At 29.0% G+C, this 25577-nt stretch overlaps 1 protein-coding gene across 19 annotated transcripts in view; it reads left to right on the plus strand.

Annotated features, from left to right (window-relative positions):
• Nucleotides 1-25251, plus strand: part of LOC119606396 (dentin sialophosphoprotein) — a 67524-nt gene extending 42273 nt beyond the window's left edge. For 4 of the 19 annotated variants that reach the window (XM_037959849.1, XM_037959847.1, XM_037959850.1 and 1 more), the window contains 6 exons: nucleotides 7171-7576; nucleotides 7886-7906; nucleotides 9831-9998; nucleotides 14755-14898; nucleotides 15067-15104; nucleotides 21585-25250. In XM_037959849.1, the coding sequence (XP_037815777.1) occupies nucleotides 7171-7576; nucleotides 7886-7906; nucleotides 9831-9998; nucleotides 14755-14898; nucleotides 15067-15104; nucleotides 21585-22266 (1459 nt within the window). In that variant the 3' untranslated portion in view covers nucleotides 22267-25250. Of the gene's footprint in view, nucleotides 1-7170; nucleotides 7577-7885; nucleotides 7907-9830; nucleotides 9999-14754; nucleotides 14899-15066; nucleotides 15105-19259; nucleotides 20175-21342; nucleotides 21352-21584 lie in introns of those variants that run through there. The other 15 variants (XM_037959861.1, XM_037959862.1, XM_037959857.1 and 12 more) reach the window with 15 other exon arrangements.
• The last annotated feature ends 326 nt before the right edge of the window (nucleotides 25252-25577 follow it).

Below are 25577 nucleotides of genomic sequence, written 5' to 3' on the forward strand. Positions count from 1 at the left end.
TATGTACATACACACTTACATATGTACATATTTGTTAAATTAATTGAAAAAGGAACAGAACTCCACACGAGAATAGATCTTACAACATATCAAGCAGTAGAATTCTTTTAACATTTAAACTATTTTTTTCTTTGTCAGAATGAATAGCATGTCAGTTTGTTATTTTTTTGTGAATTTACAAAGAAATATAAAAATCTACAGAAGAAAAAGAAAAGAATATCTTTTTAACGAAAGCCATAAAGTACATTGATCTTGATTATTACGATCTCAAGTTGAAGCCGGTTTACCAACGTAATATATTATAGATGGGGTATGTTTGTTTATTTGTGGTATAAAAATGTACGATCTAAAAGTATTAAAGCAGCAACAAATCAACTAACTAAACATTTTGTATTGTGGCAGAGTAATATTATATTCACACAGATACTACTAGTTCCAAATAAACATATGAACGAATGAATAAATCTGTATCTTTAAGCAGCATTAAAGAATCCAATTAAGAAAAAAAAAACTCCATTAATTTTAATAAATACAAACAAGTAAGAAATTATAGTCGGGCGTGGCCGACCATATGATACCCTACACCAGTTATGAATATTAAATGTGATTTATTTTTCATAATAAAGCATTTATCTTCAATATTCCCTTGTTCCGATACATTTAAGCAATTTATGGATGAAAAACTAATTTTCTGAAAGAGGCTTTATATGGGGGCTAGGGGCAAATATGGACCAAGCCCGATAAAATTTTGTGAATATATTTATATTGACATAATATTTTATTGTGCTGAATTTCATCGGGATATTTGTGTTTATAAGCTAATTTGGGACATTCAAGTAATTTTCTGAAGGGGACATTGTATGGGAGCTAGGGTCAAATGTGGCCCGATCTTTATGAAATTTGGCAGGGTCATCAAGACTTCTATAAAACTTAGTTGTGCCGTATTTTATCGATATATCTGTATATTTAACATAATTATGAGCTCAGAAGCCCTTTTCGGGGGGTTCTGTTGTATGGGGGCTAGGTGAAATAATGGACCGATTTTAACCATTTTCAATAGGCTTCGTCCTTAGGTCAAATAAAACGTGCGTGCCAAATTTCATCCAATTATCTTGAAAATTGCGACCTGTACCTTGCGCACAAGGTTTACATGGACAGCCAGCCAGCCAGACGGACGGACGGACGGACATAGCTTAATCGACTCAGAAAACGATTCTAAGCCGATTGGTATACTTTAAGGTGGGTCTAGGACGAATATTTTTGTATGTTACAAACATCAGCACAAATCCAATATACCCTCCCCACTAAAGTGGTGTAGGGTATAACAAGTACGACTATTTAAAGTTGTTGGTTTTAGTTTTCATTTTACATATTTGTATTTTCTTTATCTTTATCTTCTTGATATAAAATTCATTTCATTTACAAAACAACAAATTGTTACCATTGACGTCTGAAAATGTCATAAACTAATGCAGTTTCATGGTAATTAATTTAATTTCCTGTTTCGATATCATTTTACTTGTGAAGTCATATTTGTGGTCGATCGTTCGGTGGGTTATCGATGTATTATTGTAAATTGTGACGTCTTATGTAAAGTGTTGTAAAACAAACGCCTTCTTTAAAATGTGGTTTTTTGTTTCTCTATCATTCGTTATTTATTTATCTGGTTTTTGTGGTTAAAAATCAGTGAAGGTATAACAAAAGTACTGGTTTAATATTCATGTGTCATAAATAATAAAAAATTTGTAAGTGTTTTCACAGGAAAAAACACTAGTAGGTATTGATTTCAAACAGGCAAATAACTGTTTTTCTAATAATTGTAATGGGAAACTAATACAAATATTAAGCCGAACAAGTAGTCAATGGGATAAAGAAACAATTAATATTTTGATGTATATGCATATTATGAAATACTTCCTTTTGAATTCCCGTTAATACTAGATCTAGTGATCAAAAGTACCACTGAAGCACACCGATTGCTTATCGGAGCTAATTGTAAATTTGTTCCATTGATTTGAACGTGCGAGAGTTGGTATGTTTGGTTCAGAAGTGATGATTTTAACATAGCAGCAACAAAAATGGAAAGACCTAGAATTGAAGTTTTTACTTCATGTGAAACTCAACTGCAGGATTCGTTCCAAAGCAGGGAAATTCGGAACCATACGAATGGAAGTCGATAAACAATTTTGCGTGTCCGAAATTCTGCTTAAATGCTATAACAGAAAAAAATTACACCTAACCAAGCAAGTATTTATGGTGAAAAATGAATCCATTACGATAATGTAAAGTGCAAGAGAACGTATGTATGTGAAGCCTGCCAATCCACCGAACTGACACTAGACCTTGAAATCTGAAAAGATCTTTACAGAGAACCTATGCCGAATGCAACTGATTCGTTTAATGTGAGCATTGACCAGACATGAAAGTGTTATACTCCATCATGACAACTCTCGACTACATGTTGCAATAACAGTTAAAAACTATGTAGTGGGAAACCTCACGCGTCTTATAGTTGAGACCTTGAACGGCCATTTTATTATTTATTTCGATCAATGCAAAACTCTTTCTCTCTCTCTCTTGAATACACTTAACTTCAGAACATGGTATACGAAATTGGTTTCAGACTCAAAAGATGAGCGTTCCTTTTGTTTTGGAATCCATATGCTGCCACATCGATCGATGCAGATCTTTCTCCCTTGAATACACTTGACTTCAAAACATGGTACACGAAAATGGCTTCAGACTCAAAAGGTGAGCAGTACTTTTGTCTTGGAATCAGTGTTGCCATATATTTTTTGAAGAAAACTTTTTATTTTTATGAAAAAAACTTTTTTTCAACAAAAAAAACTTTTTTTTGTACTAAAATTACAAAATACCCAAGAAAAATCAGTGAAAAAATTAGCAAATTGGGGAATTTTAAATAGCTTAATGATAATTGGTACAGAACTTTTCCTTAACATCAGTAGCAAGGAATTACTGGATATTGTGGTCTTAGACACCATAAATTTACACTTGAAATGTCATGATGAATCTATGTAGATTCTGTGTACTACAAGAGGAAACCTCTGAACTTTTGTAACTACCCGTCATTGGGAACTCGAAACACGAAGATTTTGTCTTACCCAGACCCAGATGATATCTTCAAACACTCACCGATTAATCCATTTATCTTCATGCGCGATTATTATTTTGTTAATGGTAAACATTGTTTTTTTATTTTAAACTTATTTATTGATTAAATAAAATAAAAACTGAAAAACTGTATAAATTTTCAAAAAACTTTTTTTATTGGAATAAAACTTGAAAACTTTTTTGAATCTCAAAAAACTTGCAAAAAAAGGGAAAACTTGACATATGGTAACACTGCTTGGAATCCATATGCTGCCACATCGATCGATGCAGAACTTTCACTCTCTCTCTTGCATAGACTTGACTTCAAAACAGGGCTTCAGACCCAAAAGATGAGCAGTACTTTTGTCTTGGAATCCATATGCTGCTACATCGATAGATTCAGAACTCTCTCTATCTCTTTTGAATACACTTGACTTCAAAACATGGTATACGAACTTGGCTACAGACTCAAAAGATGAGTATTACTTTTGTCTTGGAATCCATATGCTGCCACATCGATCGATGCAAAACTCTCCCTCTCTTTTGAATACACTTGACTTCAAAACAGGGCTTCAGACTGCACTTTTGTCTTGGAATCCATATGATGCTAGAAAGTTGGGAACAGGTTATACATATATATTATTTTGAGTCAATTTGTATTTTAACAGGGGTTATATGGGGGTAAGGTCAAATATGGACCGATTTGTTTTTTATAAAACTTGTCTGTGAATTTCATAGCTATTTCGGGATTTTTAAATATTAAAGTAATTTTTTATAGGTGATATAATATGGGGGCTACTGTTAAATGGGATTTTACAGTGTAAAATAATGTCAAACAAAAATAAAAATTCTAGTTTCTCCTATATTTGGGCTCCATCGAGTTTTCAGCAGACAGACGGACGAAAGTAGCTAGATCGTTTTAGATTCTTTTATAGATGCAGAATATAACATATTCGTGTGTAAATAGCTTCTAAAAGTAATGATAAAAACAATTAATTGTTAGTGAATTTTTTTTATGAGCTTTAAGTTTTCTTCAGTTGTCTAAATTTCTTTATTATTATTCTTTTAATATGTTGCCCTGTGTTTTTAGCGCCATTCTTTTTATCTTACATTTAAAGTTGATGCTAAACAATTATTTCGGCCAAGTTTAACTTTTGATCTTCTTAATTAAAAAAAAAAAAAAACTGTTTTCTTATTTACTTCCGCTAAAATAGTTTTATTGTCAGATTTTGTTTAAACATTTTTAACATCTTCTTAAAAGCATAAGAAGTATCTTTAAAAAAACTAAGTAGTTAAAAAATGCGGCAATTAAAATGCGCTTGCGGCGGTATTTAAACTAGAACTATCATTAAGCAAGGTATTCGTTAAACGAAATATTTAGGAAAAGTAAATAATAAAGAAATAAGTAGTTTAACAAAGAAGTCGATTTTTATACCCTATACCACTATAGTGGGGAGGGTATTATACGTTTGTGATGATGTTTGTAACACACAAAAATATTGGTCCTACACCCACCTTAAAGTATACCCATCGACTCAGAATCACTTTTTGAGTTGATTAAGACATGTCCGTCCGTCTGTCCGGCTGGCTGGCTGGCTGTCCATGTAAACCTTGTGCGCAAGGTACAGGCCAAAATTTTCAAGATAATTTGATGAAATTTGGACCAAGCATGTTTTTTGGCACAAGGACGAAGCCTATTGAAAATAGTTGAAATCGGTCCATTATTTCACCTGTACCTCCCGATTTGGGCTTTTTATGCCATAATTACGTCAAATATACTATTATCTCTCTAAAAATTGGCACAAATAAGTTTTATATAAGTATAAATGACACTGCAGATTTTCGTAATGTTCGGCCCTTATTTGCCCATAGCCCCCATACAAACCCCCCTTCAAAAAATTTCTTAAACGTCTAAAATTGACTTGTAACCATTTGTATCGCAATGAAACTCAACATAACTAAATATTATTTAAAAATATATCCTTATACTCATGATGTAGGGTATTATATGGTCGGCCATGCTCGACTATACTTTCCTACTATTTATTTTTCTGCTTGTCTTTTAAACGCCTAAACACTAAATTTATTCTAGGGGCATTTTTACGTCATAATAGTTCTTTTAATATTTGCTACCTATTCAATCAATTTTTTTTAATTAAATATTTCAATTTGTATGATCTCATTTATGAAAATATAGAAAAAAATTGTATCTACATAAATATCTTTTAATAAATATCAAACTTCAAATGTCATGTATACAACTTTTAAAGATTTGTTTCAAGAATTTGAAAGCATAAGGGTTGCCATATTGAAAAAAAAACTATTTACAAAAAATTTTTAGGTTTTTTACTTAAAAATAGTTTTGCACATACATTTTGTTAGTACCTTCTGCATAATTTCGAATATTTACGAAAAGCGTTCATGTTTGATCAAAAGTTCTTTGAAAGTTTCTTCATACTTTAAATTTTTCGTACATATGGCAACACTAAATTATAAAGTAGTATATGCGACGTTAGAAAAACGTGCTAAACAACTCATTTGTTTGATTGGGACTAGTACCCTATATGCAGCATAACTTAATGTATTATCTTGTATAACCTATAAAAAAGTACTGATCGCACATCCCTCTTAATGTATGTGAAAAGTATGTTTGGAGATAATTTAACAACATCCGTCTGTCTGTCCGTAATATCTGATTTTCAGCATGACTTGTACAATACGAATCGAATATATCATTTCAAATTCCTTTAGAAAATATTTCAGCGGTTTTAAATCGCGTAACTCTTTATTAGAATGAAAAACTTAAGGAATCAATTATGACATCAATTTTGTTATGTAGCGCTGCCTTGGAAATATTCCAGCTTTTCTATACATCCAATATCTTTAATAAAGCAAATTCGTTTCTAAAACAAATTCACCAGGATCAGGAGAAATTTCTGCCATTCGTCAAATATTCGTGTATTTTATTTTTAATCTTGAGTTGAAGGAGTTTGAATAATTAAAAGTTCTGATATTTTTTACATATATATTTTGCCATAGGGTATACAAAATTCGTTATTTACAACATTTACAACAGTTTTGTTCTCTTTGCTACCAAATGTAGGAAGTTGTACCAATAATAAGACACAAACTGTTATGGCTCATGTTCAGTAATGCGCAAGTCTTGATTGTGTCATACCATTATAAAAATGTGAAAAAAGGACTACAAAAAGATTTTAGTTAAAAAAATGAACAGCTGTAGGAAAGGAGTAAACTCATTTGCTAAAGAAATATATTAATATTAAACTAAACCAATAAAACAAAATAACTTAAAGTGTCTTATATTAAAAAAGCAACTAAACAGAACCTTTAAAAAACCCCAAAAAATCTCTTAAAATAATGTCATATTTACAAACAACATCTTCAACAACTACAACAACCTTACAGTCTATACCACCAAATAGTGCAAGACGTGTACGCACTGATTTGAAAACTTCACAAAATGTTTACTTGACATCTACGTTTGGACCAACACGTTCAAGAACAACGTCACCCATAAATATTAAATTAAGGTCACAACAGCATAATACACTACCAGCATGTTCTTCCCCGCAACAACAGTCTTTATATCTACAGGGTCGCTCCTACACCCATGAAAAGCTAACAGACTGCGGTATTAAATCAAAACAACCGACAGCAACAGTCCCTGCCACTGCTACAACAACATCAAGTGTTACTGGCAAAAGTAAAAGAACTTCTGGTAAAAGTTCAAATATACCAATGGCATTAACAGCCACAACGTCAGCGACAACTGTTGCAAATACAAGAAAATATTTAAAACGTAGTAATTTTATATTGACTGCAGCCAAACATGTAGTAGATGATTCACGTATACTCTCGACCAGTGCTCCCCATGAGGGCTCCACATATCTAAGGTGGTTTGCTTGCCTTCATGTCTTGTTAATTTAAATTCAAAACTAATTTAAAATTCAATTATTTGTAGATAGATTTTTAAACGAGGAAAACAAAATCTGCATAGATGGTTTTTTCATCATTTTCTCTGTATTTTTCTATTTACAGTGCACATTTGCCTGCACGTGCTACTCGTCTATTGAATCGTTCTCGCATGCAGCAGCATTGTACTTTAAATAACGACGATTCGGATAGTACTAAATCTCCTTTGACGGGTCGACGTCGTACGAATACAACATCTTCACGCACCTCAACAGCATCGTCTACCAATAATAATAATAATAGCAACAGCAACAACAATTCAGCAAATTCATCGTTGCAACGTAAATTTTCACATCATCATAATCATCACCATCATCATCAGGCATCATCATCGTCTAGTTTCCATCAACGCGATACGCACAGTTCTTCGGACGATCTCATGTTGTATGACAAATCATTTAGGAATGCCATGATTCAAGATGTGTTGCAGTTCAAAAAACAATTGTTACGTTTACGTAAAATACTGCAGGAGGTAAGTTTTTTTTTTTTTGCATTATTTGCGTCTTCCTTCTTCTTGTTGTGTTCAGTCTCTTAGATTTCTGATCGATTTTCAGAAATGTATTTGTTTTAATTTATTTCTTTTTGTTTACTTTATTTTATCATCACATTTGTTGCATTCTTTTTTGTATCTCTGGCACTATTTTGTAAAAAAAAAACTACTGCCACAAACTGCACAAAAAATGCACATTACTCATACTTCTTCCACCACCACTTCCTTTCGTTTCGTTTACACATACTATTTCTGATTTATTGGAATTTTTGTTTGATTTTCTTTCGGAAGAATGAAAATTGTTTGACGAGGGTATGTTGAATTTTAATTTTATTTATTTATCTAAATATTTTTTTATTTTAATGTATTTACCAATTGTAAAAAAAAACTTTTTTATTATACATACTAATTAAAAAAACTTTTCTTATAATAAAACTATTGAACAAGTATTTAAACTTTGATTTAAGAACACAAGAATACTTTTTCGCTAAAGAATATAAATTTCTGAAAAAGCTTATCTAAAAATAAAGCTTTTTTGAGAAAGTTTTTATATGTATACTTTATTTTGAGAAAAAAGCTTTTTATTATTAAAGCTGTTAAAAAGTTTAATTTAAGATAAAGCTCTTCTTAAACACAAAAAACTCTATTTGAGAAAAATGTTTTTATGTCAATTTATTATTTCCAATTAAATAGTAATATTTAAGATAAAGCTTTTTAAGAAAGTCTTCCTATATATACTTTATTCTGAGAAAAAGCTCTTTAATATTAAAGCTTTTAAAAAGTTTAATTTCAGATAAAGCTCTTCTTAAAAAAGCATAGTTTTATATAAAAGGTTTTTACAGGAAAATTAAATCTCATTTTTTCGAAAAAGCTATTCAGCTTTTTTCAGAAAAAAAGCTTTTCATTTCAAACAGTCACAAAGCTTTTCTTATAAAGCATATTTTGAATATTTTTTATAAAAAAAAATTGTTCCTGGAAAGATATGGATAATAAAAGCTTTTTTTATATTTTAGTAAAAGCTTATATAAAAAAGCTGTTATTTTGAAAAGTTTATTTTTAACAAAAAAAAGATTTTATAGAGTTTAATTTAAGCTCTTACTTATTTATATATATATATATATATATATATATATATATATATATATATATATATATATATATATATATATAATTTTACAAAATATTTATTTAGAAAAAATCATTTCGTATTTTCAGAAAAAAGCTTCTAATTTAAAAAGTTACAAAGCTTTGGTTATAAAATAAACATTTTGAGAGAAATATTTTTTAAAAAATAGTATTTTCTACAAAAATATTTTTAGATAAAACTTTTTTTGAGTAAAAGTTTTTTTTTTATAAAAAGTTTAACGATAATTTTTAAAAACCATTTTCAATTTAAAAAGCTCTTTTGAAGATAAAAGTTCTTATAAATGTTCTCACAAAATATTATTATGTGATTAAGCTTTTATGATAAAAAAAAGCTCTTATTTAAAAATTCTTTATAAAATATATTCTGATAAAAAATCTTTTTAAAAAGCTTATTCTGAAAAAGCTTTTATAAGAAATATTTTCATGCAAACATAATCTTATTAAAAATTAGATTAAAATCTTTTTAATGAAAAGGCTTGTTATAATATTTCCCTCTGAGATAAAGCTTTATGAAAAGCTTTTATAAGAATGATATCTTATAAATAACCTTATTAAACATTGGCTAAAAAAGCTTAGTTATGATAAAGGAAATTTTAAGAAAAAGCTTTTCTTAACATCCACATACAACATACTTCTAGAGAAATATTTTTTTAATAAATTTTAACAAAATGCTATTTTAACTAAAAGCTTTACTCAATTTTTTAAAGCTGTCTTTAAAAAAAAAATATTTTGAAAAAGCTTTTAAAAAATTTTAAAATATATTAATAAAAGTTTTAAATGTTATTGATAACCTTTTTTAATGAACTTTCTTTAAATAATTTTTACGAAAAATAAACATTAGTCTTATAAAACTTTCTTAGTTTATTTGAAAAGCTTAAATTTTTGAAACTTTTTACTTTTTCAAATAATAATTTTTTTACATACTATTATTTTTTACACTTATAAGCATAGTTTTTACTAAAACACTCTTATAAAATGTAATTTATTATTTTATTAAACATTTCTATATAAATTACTAATTTCATTTATTAATAAAAAAAATTCCCCAAAGCATTAATGAATGAATTAATGAAACTTTTACTTTTTACAGACCGAAACTCTCAATCCATTCGAAAATGATAATGGACAACTATTTACATCCTGCGGTTTAGACAGCAAGCTGTTAGATGACATCGATTTGGCCAGTTTGACATCATCAACAACCGATGACCCCATACAGGAGCTGGCGGATCTACGAAGACAGGTGGTTTATCTTCAGGTATTTGCACGTTATTTGAAATTTTACTTTTGCTTCATTTTTGATTGCAATTTGTGTACAATTTATTGATTTTCTAAACAACTATTATAAATGCTAAAGTTTTTTTACAAAAACCAAAAAAAAATGAAAAAATTTATTAAAATTTAAACAAAGAAAACCCAAATAAAAGGTCAGCCTATAATAAATGAAATGAAAGAAAAAAAAAATCTAGAGAAAAAAAAGATACTAAAATAAACTTTAGTTGCAGTTCAATTTTAGTTTGTTTTTGAAAGGTAAAATTTCAAAATAATAAACGAAATATCCTGTGAACTGCCATATACTAAATCTATTTTATATACATATATAAATGTTAGTTTTGTTTAAATATTCTTACTTTCTTTGTATATCTTTTCGTTTATTTTACCTTTCATTTCTATATTTTTTTTTTTTTGTCGTCTAACTTACTCAGACAAATATTTGAACAAAAAAGATGTCACTACACAGCATGTTCAGCAAATTTCCTTCATTTTTTGTGTATTGTAATATATTCAGTTACATATTTTTTACTTTTATGAGAGATTTTATTTTATTCTGCTGAAGTTTTAGTCTGAATTTATGTTGCTTTTTAATATTTCTGTTGTCGTATGTAAAAAAAAACTTATTTACAAAATAGTTTTATCTAAGAAAATGTTTATTTTACATAATAGTATATATTTTTCTACATCTACATATAAACTTTACATTCACGTGGTGGTAGTGAAATATTAATTTTGAAATTGTTGATTTTGTTATCTATATTAGAATTTAAAGGTTTACAAGTAGTATTTCATTAAATAGCAGAACATTTAAAATTTTATAATATACATACATAGATATTGCTTATTTATTACAAGAGTGTCATAATCCAAAATTCTGTGTTTTTGAACTTAAGGATTCATTAAATATCAAATATGTCTATAAGGTGTGAGATCGATTTTAATCTTATGTTCCACGAATATTTGCTAAATAAAACTTACATTTCAATTTAGATGAGAAACATATTAAAGGGCCCTTCGTACGACGAGTCTAATGAAAAAGTAAAATGAAATTGCTCAGTATGACAAAAAAGAGATTAAAAGTCGTATGATTTATATCTTTTGTTTTTACACGATTGTTATAAAACAATTAAAAAGTAAGATGGAAACAGTTGTTTCACTTTTTTTTGTATGTGTTTACATAAAAAATACATCCCTGATCTAATGCGACTTGCTTGTTTTTTTAAATCATTTCAAAAAATGAAGACAGCCATACGACTGTCAAATTTTCCATCCGTATTTTTCTCAATGTATGATGATTTCGTTACATATTGCGTTTAGACGATCCCATCCGATCTCTTCTACACAAAATATTGACAGATCATATTACTTGTGTGCTCGTGTGAAGGGGGCTTAAACCCTACTATCTGATTCAGGTTTAATTTTTAAAATCCTTTGACTTTTTTAAAAAATAGTCAAATTTTATTAAACTTTCAAAAACATTTATCCAAAAACGACTTTTTTGGATTATGCCGGTCTTGTAGGAAATACTCAAAGCTGGTCTAGTACTTAATGTAGATGAAATATCATTTTTTACATATCTTATACATTTACATAATCCATGAATGAATTGTTTTTTTGAACATTTTTACATGTTTCGCAATCGGTCATATCAGTAATTCAAACTTCTCGAAATATGTTTTTCTAATTGACGTAATGGACGAAATTTGAATAAAAGAATGTGAACTTCTGAATTTCCCAACTCCTAATTATATCTAAGTTCCATTTATTTTGAAAATATTAAAGATGATGAGTCCAAATTGTACAATTTTGAATTTCCATACACACATTTTTTCTCGTATCTCTTTAAAAGGAATATGAGAGCTGATAATGGAAAACGAAATATATAATCGGAGTAGTTGTGTAGTATCGTTGTATGTTGTAATTCTTTTGTCATTCCGTTTGAAACACGTAGAAATATCGGTCGCATATTCTGGGGCCTTGTGAAATTCTAAGATGATAATGTCCGTCTGTCTTTAAAGGCACGGTTGAGACCAAAGGAATAGACCTATGAAGATGAAATTTTTCTAAAATATTCTACACTAAAATGTTTGGTATAAAATGGGCAATTTCGGTCCACTCTTTCACATAGGCCCCATACAATGATCCCCCCAGGAGAATCGGACACTATTTGATCCTACCTCTCATATAAAATCCCTCTCTGCCCAAAAACTATTCCGTAAAGTATGGCTGACATTGGCAACAGACCTTACCCCCCATAAAACCCCCTTAATGCTCACAACTGGCCTAACAAAACAACATAAAAACGGAAATTTTATGAGAATCGTTCACTATTTGATCCTAGCTCTCATATAAGATCCCTCTCTACCAAAAAACTATTCCGTAAAGTATGGCTGACATTGACGACTGACCTTACCCCCCATAAAACCCCTTAATGCTCACAAGTGGCCTAACAAAACAACAACAAAACCGCAATCTTTCCACTTAAGTTTATGAGAATCGGACACTATTTGATCCTATCTCTCATATGTATAAGATCCCTCTCTACCCAAAAACTATTCCGTAAAGTATGGCTGACATTGACAACTGACCTTACCCCCCATAAAACCCCCTTAATGGAATCTTCTCACTTAATTTTATGAAAATCGAACACTATTTGATCCTACCTTTCATATAAGATTCCTCTCTACCCAAAAACTATTCCCTAAAGTATGGCTTACATTGACAACTGACCTTACCCCCATAAAATCCCCTTAATGCTCACAAGTGGCCTAACAAAACAACAAAAAACCCAAAATCTTCCCACTTAATTTTATGAGAATCGGACAATATTTGATCCTACCTCTCATATAAGATCCCTCTCTCCTCCTCTAAAACTCGATATGAACAAGTTTAATGCGATCTAAAAACTACCTAATGAACTTTATAAGAATCGGTCTATAATTGTTTCTACTCCACTTATAAGCTACCCTGTCAAAAATGATTTAGCTATAAAATTCTATAGGAACAAGTTTTATAGAAACGAAAATCTTCGGTCCATAATTGACCATACCCCTCGTGTAAGGTTTCATTTAGAAAATAATTTTAACGCTCATAACTATTGAAGATACCAGTATAGCAAAAGAATTGATCCTAAACAATTTATATAGAAATTCAACTTACTCTGGGAAATTTCATACGAATCGGTCCATATTAGATCCAAAACCCCATATAAGGTCCACTTCAAATAATCACTTAAGTGCTCATAATTTGCTTTATAATCCATGTATAGGGATGAAATTTGATATAATAAACTTTTAAAGAATTCAAAAAAACTCTTCAAGATCGGTTCATAGTTAACCCTATCCCTTACAAATAACACTTCTCAATAAATCTTTTAAACATTTAAGTATTATGGTATAATTCTTCAAAAAGGTTTTTTCAAATCAATAATCTCTTTTTCAAGTTCTTTAGAGATTGGTTCATGACTCAAACCCTTCTCAAAGGTCGTATTTCGAAAATCACCCTAATATGCACAATTCTAACCGTACACGATAACGAACATATGAATTCGGCGGTCTCGACACTCCGCAGTGGTACCCTAATATGCATATTACTACCGATATAGGATAACAAAATTAAACATAGAATTCGGTGATCTCATAACCACCTCACTGTGGAACAAAATCGAAATTTTTTGAAAATAAATCTGACGCTTATAAACGTCTGGTCCGATCGGGACGACAAGTAAGATATGCATAGCCAAGGAATATTCGAGGTTAAGTAGGCATGTGACTTTTTGTTTCCCATCCGATTTCAAAGATTTTTATAAATTCAACCACATATATGTTTAAATACTACGTAACCGTATATATTGATGACTAACAGATTTAGTAAGGAGGCTTTATACATATATGACAGCTAAGATCAAATTCGGAACAATGCTTCTACAACTAAGTAGTGGGATTTAAGTTATTTTCTAATGGCGATACTGTTCAATTTCTGCCTTAATTTGCAGTATACTCCCTAATAATGTCGATTATGGTACTTTATGATTTACAAGCTGTGCATCTATTATTTTTGTGAGCATTACAAATAGCAGCAGCATAACAAACAATTCTGATTCCTTTGAAGTAGTATTGTAAGGCCGAGTTGTTATTACTTCTTCCACTTGTTATAAAATATTACATTATTTATGGATAAGATTCTTAGAGCTTCCTAGCGTAGAGGCTCTGCTTTGGTCCATGTATATAACTGAGTTGATTTTTTATACGATCAAAAATATAAACTACAATATTTGTAACAAAAATACTCCCATAAACATTGTACACTTGAAACAATTTTATTTTAAAATATTATTTCTATAAATACATATTTAAGTTCTATATAAAATATACATACATCTTTAAATACTTAGTACAACATAACGTATGAGTCATAAATTGTTTTTGCATAACATGAAATAAAACTTTAATTAACAAATTTTATTTCTTTGTTATTTTTTTTATTATTATTCTTATACGACTACTTTATATTAAACACAATTGAATGTTGTATTTTAATTATTCTATTATTTTTAATCAAATAACTCCTCTTACCTTGCATACAATTCGCTTTAATTAAAATATTAATTTAAAATTTTTCTTCTTTATTTTTTTATTGTTTTTCATTTTTTTCGTAATTTTTATTTACGCATTTTATTGTTGGCACACTCATAACGTACCACCAAACCAAACGAAACCAACCAACCATCATACAAACAGGGTCAAGTTGATGATCGTGATCGCACAATACGTTTGCAAAAAAATCTCATTGAAAAATTAGAGGCTGAAAAACTAAAAGCGCCACATGCTGCTAATGAAATTACCACAAAGGAGTGTGTAGATACAGCAACACAAACTGAAAGGGTACGTTTTTTTATATTTCTTCTATCTCCATCTTTTGTACAGTTTTAATTAATTATTTGTTTTGAGTTTAAATCTATTGTGTTTTTTCATTAATTATTTTTTAAAGTTTTTATTTAAAGAAATGTTGAAAGTTTTAATTGTTTTTTTTTTCTCTATTATTTTTTACAGACACGACCTTTAACTATTGGCACAGAAAGTTTGTCGAGGTAAGAAATCGAAATCGTTTTAGTATAAATTTGATTTATATTTTATAGTAAATCATTTATTATTTTAAAACTATTTGAATATTTTATTTAAATTGTTATAATTCTTTATAATTTATAAATAAAGTTAATATGCACTGTAAGATAAATGGATATTAGTTATTTTATTTATTAATTTTAAACACATTAAATATTTTTCTGTTAAATTTTGGATGTAACGATTTTGTAAAATATTGGTTATTTTTTTTAAGATATTTCAATTAACTTATTTCACTATAGCCTGGACTATTAACTGGACCATCGTTTGTTCTACGGTTTTGTCTATTGTTTGGACTGTAGACTCCATTATAGTTTAGAGACTATACTACAGTCTAGTCTATAGCCCAGACCATAGTCCAGACTTCTGAATAGTCTGAAGTCTGGACTGTAGTTTAGTATATAATCCATAGCATGGATTATAGTCTGGTCTATACTAGTAACTAATGTTTTTACAAAGAATGGACTATAGTCTGATTTATAATTACAATTATAGTCTGGTATATCGACTGGACTATTGTCTCTGTCGCTTTGGATATATTCCATATATCGACTTGACTATAGTCTAGTCTATATGTACTATAGACTAAAGTCGAGTCTAGTCAATATGGTCTAGTCTAAATATACTATAGGCTATAGTCTAGTTTAAACTATAGAATTTAGTCTAGTCTATACTATAGACTTTAGTCTAGTCTATACTATAGACTATAGTCTAATCTAATCTACACTATAGACTACTGTCTAGTCTATACTTTAAACTATAGTCTAGTCTATACTATAGACTATAGTCTAGTCTATTCTATAGATTATAGTAGAGTCTATAGAATATAGTCTAGTCTATACTGTAGACTATAGTCTATTCTCTACTGTAGACTATAGTCTAGTCTATACTATAGACTATAGTCTAGTCTATACTATAGACTATAGTCTAGTCTATACTATAGACTATAGTCTAGTCTATACTATAGACTATAGTCTAGTCTATACTATAGACTATAGTCTAGTCTATACTGTAGACTATAGTCTAGTCTATACTATAGACTATAGTCTAGTCTATACTATAGACTATAGTCTATACTATAGACTATAGTCTAGTCTATACTATAGACTATAGTCTAGTCTATAATATAGACTATAGTCTAGTCTATACTATAGACTATAGTCTAGTCTATACTATAGACTATAGTCTAGTCTACAATATAGACTATAGTCTAGTCTACAATATAGACTATAGTCTAGTGTACACTATAGACTATAGTCTAGTCTACAATATAGACTATAGTCTAGTGTACACTATAGACTATAGTCTAGTCTATACTATAGACTATAGTCTAGTCTATACTATAGACTATAGTCTGGTCTATACTATAGACTATAGTCTAGTCTATACTTCTAGTCTATACTATAGACTATAGTCTAGTCTATACTATAGACTATAGTCTAGTCTATACTATAGACTATAGTCTAGTCTATACTATAGATTATAGTCTAGTCTATACTATAGACTATAGTCTAGTCTATACTATAGACTATAGTCTAGTCTATACTATAGACTATAGTCTAGTCTATACTATAGACTATAGTCTAGTCTATACTATAGACTATAGTCTAGTCTATACTATAGACTATAGTCTAGTCTATACTATAGACTATAGTCTATACTATAGACTATAGTCTAGTCTATACTATAGACTATAGTCTATACTATAGACTATAGTCTAGTCTATACTATAGACTATAGTCTATACTATAGACTATAGTCTAGTCTATACTATAGACTTAGTTTAGTCTATACTATAGACAATAGTCTAGTCTATACTATAGACTATACTATAGTCTATACTATAGACTATAGTCTATACTATAGACTATGGTCTAGTCTATACTATAGACTATGGTCTAGTCTATACTATAGACTATGGTATAGTCTATACTATAGACTATGGTCTAGTCTATACTGTAGACTATAGTCTAGTCTATGCTATAGACTATAGTCCAGTCTATACTATAGACCATAGTCCAGTCTATACTATAGACTATAGTCTAGTCTATACTATAGTCTAGTCTATACTATAGACTATAGTCTAGTCTATACTATAGACTATAGTCTAGTCTATACTATAAACTATAGTCTAGTCTATACTATAGACTATAGTCTAGTCTATACTATAGACTATAGTCCAGTCTATACTATAGACTATAGTCCAGTCTATACTATAGACTATAGTCTAGTCTATACTATAGACTATAGTCTAGTCTATAGACTATAGTCCAGTCTATACTATAGACCATAATCTAGTCTATACTATAGAGTATAGTCTAGTCTATACTATAGACTATAGTCTAGTCTATACTATAGACTATAGTCTAGTCTATACTATAGACTATAGTCTAGTCTATACTATAGACTATAGTCTAGTCTGTACTATAGAATATAGTCTAGTCTGTACTATAGACTATAGTCTAGTCTATACTATGGACTATAGACTATCGTCTAGTCTATACTATAGACTATAGTCTAGTCTATACTATAGACTATAGTCTAGTCTATACTATAGACTATAGTCTAGTCTATACTATATACTATATTCTAGTCTATACTATAAACTATATTCTAGTCTATACTATAGACTATATTCTAGTCTATACTGTAGACTAGTCTATACTATAGACTATAGTCTAGTCTGTACTATAGACTATATTCTGGTCTGTACTATATTCTAGTCTATAATATAGACTTTAGTCTGACTAGACTATAGTCTAGTCTATACTATAGACTATAGTCTAGTCTACACTAAAGACTATAGTCTAGTCTATACTATAGACTATAGTCTAGTCTTTACTATAGACTATAGTGTAGTCTATACTATAGACTATAGTCTAGTCTATACTAGAGACTATAGTCTAATCTATACTATAGACTTTAGTCTAGTCTCTACTATAGATTTTAGTCTAGCATAAACAATAGACTATAGTCTGGTCTACACTATAGACTATAATCTAGTCTATAGTATAGATTATAGTGTAGTAAGTAGTCTGATCTATAGTATGGAGTAATTTCTGGTCTATAGTATGGACTATTGCCTGATCTATAAATTGCAGTATAGTCTGGACTAAATTTAGTACAGTAACGTTAGGACAATTACTTGTGCTACAGTTTTGAATATAGTGTAGTATACTGTACGGACTATTGTATGCTCCATCGATAGGACTACACTTTACAATATCGCTGGGACTATTGTCTATTTTATAGCATTGGCTATAGCTAAAATCTAGACTATCTATCTACCCTATGATCTATTGGACCATAACCTGTTATATATCTAGTCTTGACTATTTTTGATATATAGTCTGGACTATAGAGTTTTAGGTCTACAGGCAGTGTCATTATCCATTTTTTTTATCAGAACAATCGAGGTAGTCAGTCATGCCTGATTAAAAAATCAAAATTTTTCCATAAAAACCAATTTTCAAATTTCAGAGTTAAAGTGTGAGGATTTAGTATATTGCGGTCTGAATAATCTAGAATTTTATTAACTTCTGTTATATGAAATATATGCTAATGGTTTAATCTCTTCAAAATATTTAACTATTTCAAAATATCTTCTATTCCCCCCTACAAATGAATGCTTAAACGTTCTGCTCTTTAAATCTCACTAATTGTATGTGTTTTTCCTTAACAATCTTAACGGTTTGTTGAATTTTTCATAACTTCTTTTTTCCCAAAAATGCATGTTTTAAACTCTTTACATTTGCATACCTGTTACTATTGGCAAAAAGTAGAAAACAACTATGAAAAACATAATACCTGCAGTGATTGCATGTTTAAAATGAATTAAATTTGGCTTGATCAAAAAAAAAAAATACAAAACAAGAAAACTTTCGCAAATAATCAAATAATTTTCTTATACAACAATAAATTTAGGTTAAATTTTATTTTTTTTTAACATTTCTTTTTGTAATTGTGAGTTTTTATTTTTTCTTAAACAACAACAACAAGTAAATTTGAATATAAATTTAATAAATTTAATCCTATACTTTCATGCTAACACTTTACAAAATGGTAATGGTATGGTTTGCTATTAATTAATCCTCAATATTTTATAATATTTTGAACTATAGACTACAACAATATGGAGAACCCAAGGTATTATACTGTGATTTTTTCTTGGCTGTTATATTATTAAGCGCAATTAACATTATTTGTATTTTACATTTAAGTTATAATACATGTGTTAAAAATTGTTCTTCATGATTTTCAATACTTCAAATGAAATACATTTTTAGCTTTAAGTTTTATGTGTAATTAAGTATTTAAAAAAAAACAGGGATTGATTTGAAATTTGATAATTTATAAAAACTAATGTCCTAATATATAAAATTGTAGTTTGTATTCAAGAAATTAATTTTGAATGTTTAGAAACTTTATAAAAGTAGTTATGTGTTAGTGTTAAGAAATAATTATAAACAGATTTTAAATAGGAATGTTAGCCCTTAGTTATAGAAATATGTAGATGGTTGCCATTTGTGGTTTTAAATAAAGTTCTAAGGTATATGTATCTCCAAGTAGTCGGAAGCACACTAGTCCGTTAAATCTATGTGTTCCTGTTGTTGAACGTATTGCCATCGTACTTAAGCTTTCTTGGGACTAAGCTCGTTGTAGTGTAAACATTTATAAGGAAATTAATTGTAACTTTATTCAGGGAGTATATTTGAATATCTCAAGGTGCTCATCTGGTCTAGAAACAATCACAAAGTCTATTCTATAATCTGGTGTATTGTCTAATCTATGTCTAATCTAAACTAGACTATTGTCTAGTATACTATAGAATAGTTTATAATCCAAACTATAGTCTAGTTATAGTTAAGTGTACAGTCTAGGCTTGACCTTATGGTCCAAACTATTGACAAAACTATAATGCAGACTTAAGATTTGTCTATAGTCTGGACTATAGTGTAGTATATAGTTTGGATTATAGTCTAGTATATAATCTAGACTATGGACTAAACTAAGTCTAGACTATAGGCTAAATTATAGTCTACACCATAACTAAACTATAGTCCCGAATATAGACTAGACTACAGTCCAGATTATATACTAAGCTAAGGCCTGGTCTATAGTTTAGTCTCAGAGTATATACTAGTTTATAGCATAAACTAGAGACTAGACTATCCTCCACTCTAGTCTATAAACTATAGTTTAGTATGCAGTCTATAATCTGGAGTATTGTCTAATCTATGCTTAGGATTTTAGTCCGATTAGAAACTAGACTATTGTCCATACTATAGACTAGTTTATAATCCAAACTATAGTCTAGTTATAGTCAAGTATACAGCCTAGGCTAGACTATAGACAATACTATAATTCAGAATTAAGATTAGCCTATATATAGTGTAGTATATAGAGTGGATTATAGTCTAGTGTATAGTCTGGACTATGGACTAAACTAAGTCTTGTCTATAGACTAAATTATAGTCTAGATCATAACTAAACTATAGTCCCGAATATAGACTAGACTATAGTCCAGATTGTACAATAAGCTTAGACCTGGACTATAGTTTAGTCTCAGGCTATATACTAGTTTATAGTATAAACTAGAGACTAGACTATCGTCCACTCTAGTCTATAAAGTATACTATAGTTTAGTCTACAGCCTAGCATATAGTATAGTTCATGGTCCAGCCTATAGTATAGTCTATGGTCTAGACTACAGTCTACTTTATGGTCTAGACTACAGCTTAGTATGAGCATAGACTATAGTTTAGTCTATGATCTACACTATAATCCAGACTATATACAAGACCCAAGTCCAGACTATATACTAATGTATAGTCTAGCTTAGTTTAGTCTATAGTCTGAACTACATTATCGTATATAGTCCATGCAAACCTATAGTATAGTCTACATTGGGTCGGTACTATAGTCTAGTCCGGAGTATAGACTTGTATATAGTCTGAAATATAGTACAGAATAGTTTGAACTATAGCTTAGACCATAATTAAGTTTTTATAATGGACTAATATTCAATTAGAAATTAAAGAAAATATTCAAATAAAATTACTAACAAATCAATCTCTGTTGGCTCAAAAACTAACAATTAAGTGTCCACTAAATGTGATTTCACTACTTTATGTTATATGTTTACAAATAAGATTTTTTTAAATATATACAAATATTTTGATTGCATGCTGCAAAATCAAATAGAAATTTGAGGTAAATTTTTTAATAATAAAATTACTAATAACATTATAATTAAGAAGTGTATGTATTTAACTAAAAAACATCTAAAAAACAAGCATGCAATAAAATACAGCTTTTTCTAAATTTAAAATATTATTTTTCATAAATCGAAAAAAAATCTTAAACATAAAAACAAAACAATATTAGTAACAAATTTATATACCATTTTCTGTTTTTTTTTTTGTTTCATTTTAATTTCCAATTAGAAGTAAACCAGAATACACCAGTTATACCACATATTTCCCAGCAATATGCAGTGATTCCACAACCATAATTCAACATCATCAACAAAATCCCGCTGGTTGTTTGGCGAATAATCAAACTAGACGTCATACTATTATTTCTACTACACTAACAAATTATAATCAACAATTATCAACGCCACGTCAAACACCACGCAGAGCATCAATTGCCTGGGAAAAGCAGACTCCATCATATAAGCCCGTTAAAATAACACTCATTGGTGACCCCCTGAAACATTGGCAGAGTGAGGGTAATTCGTTAAATAAAAATAAAGATGAAGAATTTAGTAAAAATTTTATTAATACAAATTTAAATAATAATAATAATATTAATAATAAACAACCAACACTAATGCAACAAGAGAATACCCATAATAATATAATATTAAATTCAAAACATCATCATCGTCTGCAGGACATAATGGTGGCAAATGAAATAAAAACAAAAAATCATCATCAGCAACAGCATCAACGTAGTAATAATCAACAACAGCAACAACAACAACATCATCTTCATAATAATAATCATCATCAACATCATCATATTCAACCAAATATTCAGCAGCATCAACAGTCGTCGCATCAATTTTATAAAACAACATCACATCAACACAATAATTTAAAACCAACAGTTACTATAGTTTAACAACAACAAAAAACTAACATACATATATATTTCTATATAATTTTTAGTGATCAAGAAAAATATAGTTACATTTTTTAAACAAATCATTAAGTTTTCAACGAAAGTCGTTAAATTGTGTGTTTGAAAGGGACATGTAACTACCTAGACTACTTAGGTAGTTACATGTACATACATATGAAGAGTTTCATAGTTAAAAAATTTACTAATGTTCATGGCACTCTCTGTCCCTGTAGGGACTTTTAAAAATTTGAAAATTCTTAAGTATTTCTTTCTTTGGCAAAAATTAACAGATTCTACTCTGGATCTGGAAATGTAAATTTCTTTTCATTACAAAAGACCCAAAACTAAGTCGTATTGCTAAGTGACCCTCTATTCTAATGCAGCTATTAAAGATATCGACATATGGGTCGTTGATCCACAAGATTATATATATTTTGGGTCCTTATCAGATTTTCAGCCTATCTAATCATTTTTGTACTCTTATCTGTCCGTCCGTTTGTGACATTTAACTTCTCGACGTCTTAAAATCTTCTCAACTACTAGACCACATGATTCATGTTAGTTCCATTTAAGGTAATATTTCCCCGGACTAAGTCATTCAGATGTCTTATCAAAGTTCATAATTTATGCAGATTTATGGGACTTGGCAGAGAAACGTTTAATGAAACCTAAAGATCAATTTACATGCTTAATTAATCCTATTTATACCGTACACCACTATAGTGGGGAGGGTATTATGCATTTGTGTTAACTTTTGTAACACCTTAATGTATATAAATCGGCTCAGAATCACTTTCTGAATCGATTAAGCTTTGTCCGTCACTCCGTCCGTCTGTCTGTGTGTTCATGTAAAGATTGTGCGCACGCTACAGGTCGCAATTTTCAAGATAATTTGATGAAATTTTGCAGATAATCTTTCTTCGATCCAAGGACGAAACCTATTGAAAATGCTTAAAAGCGGTTTATTATTTCGGCTAGCCTCCATACATACCCTCCGAATAGGGCCTGTTTTTATATAGGGCTTATAATTAGCTAAAATGTTGTAATAACTCTACAAAAATCGACAAATTTAGTTTTATATAGGTCTAAATTATACTGCCGATTTTTATAATGATCGGGTCTCAATACACCTTCAGAAAATGACTTCTAGATCAATCCACTTGTAAACACTAGTATTATTATAAAATTCTACATAAATAAATTTAATGGAAATGTAAATCCCTCTACTAAAATTTATAAGCATAGGCTCATATTGCCCCTATCATGAAATATTTCGGAGGTAAAAAACAACTTAAATGATTGTTTATTAGAAAAATTCCACATTTTTAACATACGTACTGGTGTAGGGTATCATAAGGTGGGCCATGACCGACTACACATTCGTAGATGTTTTTATTTTGAGGTTCAGTCATTAAATATTTGTCTGTAGTTTAATCAAAGTGTGGTATTTTTACCTGTCTGGTAGAAGTCGAGGGTTCGATTCTCAATTGAATCTTTACTTTGTTTCTTTGCAAGCAGTAAAAAAGAACATCCAAAGAAGCGGAAAAGAAGTAGAATTTACTCTATGGAAGTAATGAAAAAGACCTGCAAAAGTAATGGTTTTAACACAGGCTTGTTGTAGGATGGATGTCCTTATTATTTGATTCCAAATTTATTCTCAAGAAGTAATTTTTATGTTCTTTTTTGGAAGTTATTTGGGAGTAAAATTGTTGATTTATAGAAGACAACTAATTTGACTTAAATAATATGGGAAATAAGGTTTCTTCGGAAGTCATTAAACTTCACTTCCACAAAAGGTGAAAAAATTCACTTAGTGCTACTTTTGATGTGGTGATAAATGTTATTATTTTGGAAGTGCTTCGTTTTATTTTTGTTGGGACGGTTACCGGTTCACTTTTTCCTCTTCTGAATTTTCGTTTTAACTTGAATCTCTTCATATATTTATGTATATGCAAAAAATAATTATCGCAATTTAACCCAACTAAAATCCATAGTTTATTTGTTAAACAAATATTCTGAAAACCTGAACTTATTGTTATTATACTCTCTCCAAATCTCTTTGTTTGTTTTTCTTATTATTACTTAACGCACATTTTAATATAATTAATATTTTATCAAACTATAAAAAAAATTAACAATTAACATAAAAACAATAACAACACAAAACCTGTTATATAAATAATACAATTTACAAAAGAAATTTAAGCCTTTTTAAATAAAAAAAAATAAAATCCCCAGCCAATTGCAACAAATTTCGCCTTTTTCATACAAAATATTATAAAAAACTCATTAGATGCAATAAATAGTACGAATACATTCACAAACAACAAAGAGAATAAAACATAAAATATTTAAATAATAATGAAAAATAAGTATTATTAATTCATATTATTATTATTACTAATACAAACAGTATATTTACAACGTATGTATGTAATATTTTATAAAAAACAAAAAAAAAAAAACATAATCCCCCATTTAATCAAGTAACAAGAAAAAATCAAAAAACATTAAACAATTAATGTCCAATTAAAACCCCAAATACATAAATGTTAAAACATTTAGTCCTTCTTCTATATTTTTAAATTTGGTAAAAATTGTTCTCATTTCCTTTTTAAGTTTTAGCCGTAACACAACAACTATTAGCAAGATCTTATTTATCTAAGTATTACTTACAAATTATTAGTTTATATTGATTAAATTTTAAGTTTTATTATCTTATTTAAAATTTGTTGTTAGTTAGCAATTAATAATTGCACCTATGTATACTTTAAACATATTTAAATATTTTATTATAAATATACTCACTGATTTGTAATTTTTAAAAATATTTATTTGAAATTATTCGTTTTGTTTAAATTACGTTTAAGTGAAAATTAAGCATTCAAATTAATGTAATTTTAATTGCATCCAAACAAGCTAAGCTAATAATGTAGCATCTATCAATATTATTTTTTGGATTATTTTCAAAATATAACTTTTTGAAATATATACAAAACAAATATATATATAAAACAAATAATATATATAATCATGAATTGTTGTTTTATTTACATACATATCTACAGTAGAATTTAAAATTTCAGTCAATTTAAATAAATTTTCGGTTGGTAACCATATATGGACTTGGGTCAATCCTCTTAGAAATTAATACAACATTTTATATTCTGCAATTTACCAATTCAAATTGGTTTTTCACTGATCGCGAACAGTCATGTAGAGCCGACTTCGTTTTTGACAGAGTAGTCCTGGCACTCGTCAGGTGTAGTATTGTGTAGTATTATATCCAGCCTGTAGCCGTAAGAAATCTT

This window comes from Lucilia sericata, unplaced genomic scaffold (assembly GCF_015586225.1).
Source record: "Lucilia sericata isolate MDLA Ls3-8-SP2 unplaced genomic scaffold, ASM1558622v1 Contig000576F_arrow, whole genome shotgun sequence".
NCBI lineage: Eukaryota > Metazoa > Arthropoda > Insecta > Diptera > Calliphoridae > Lucilia > Lucilia sericata.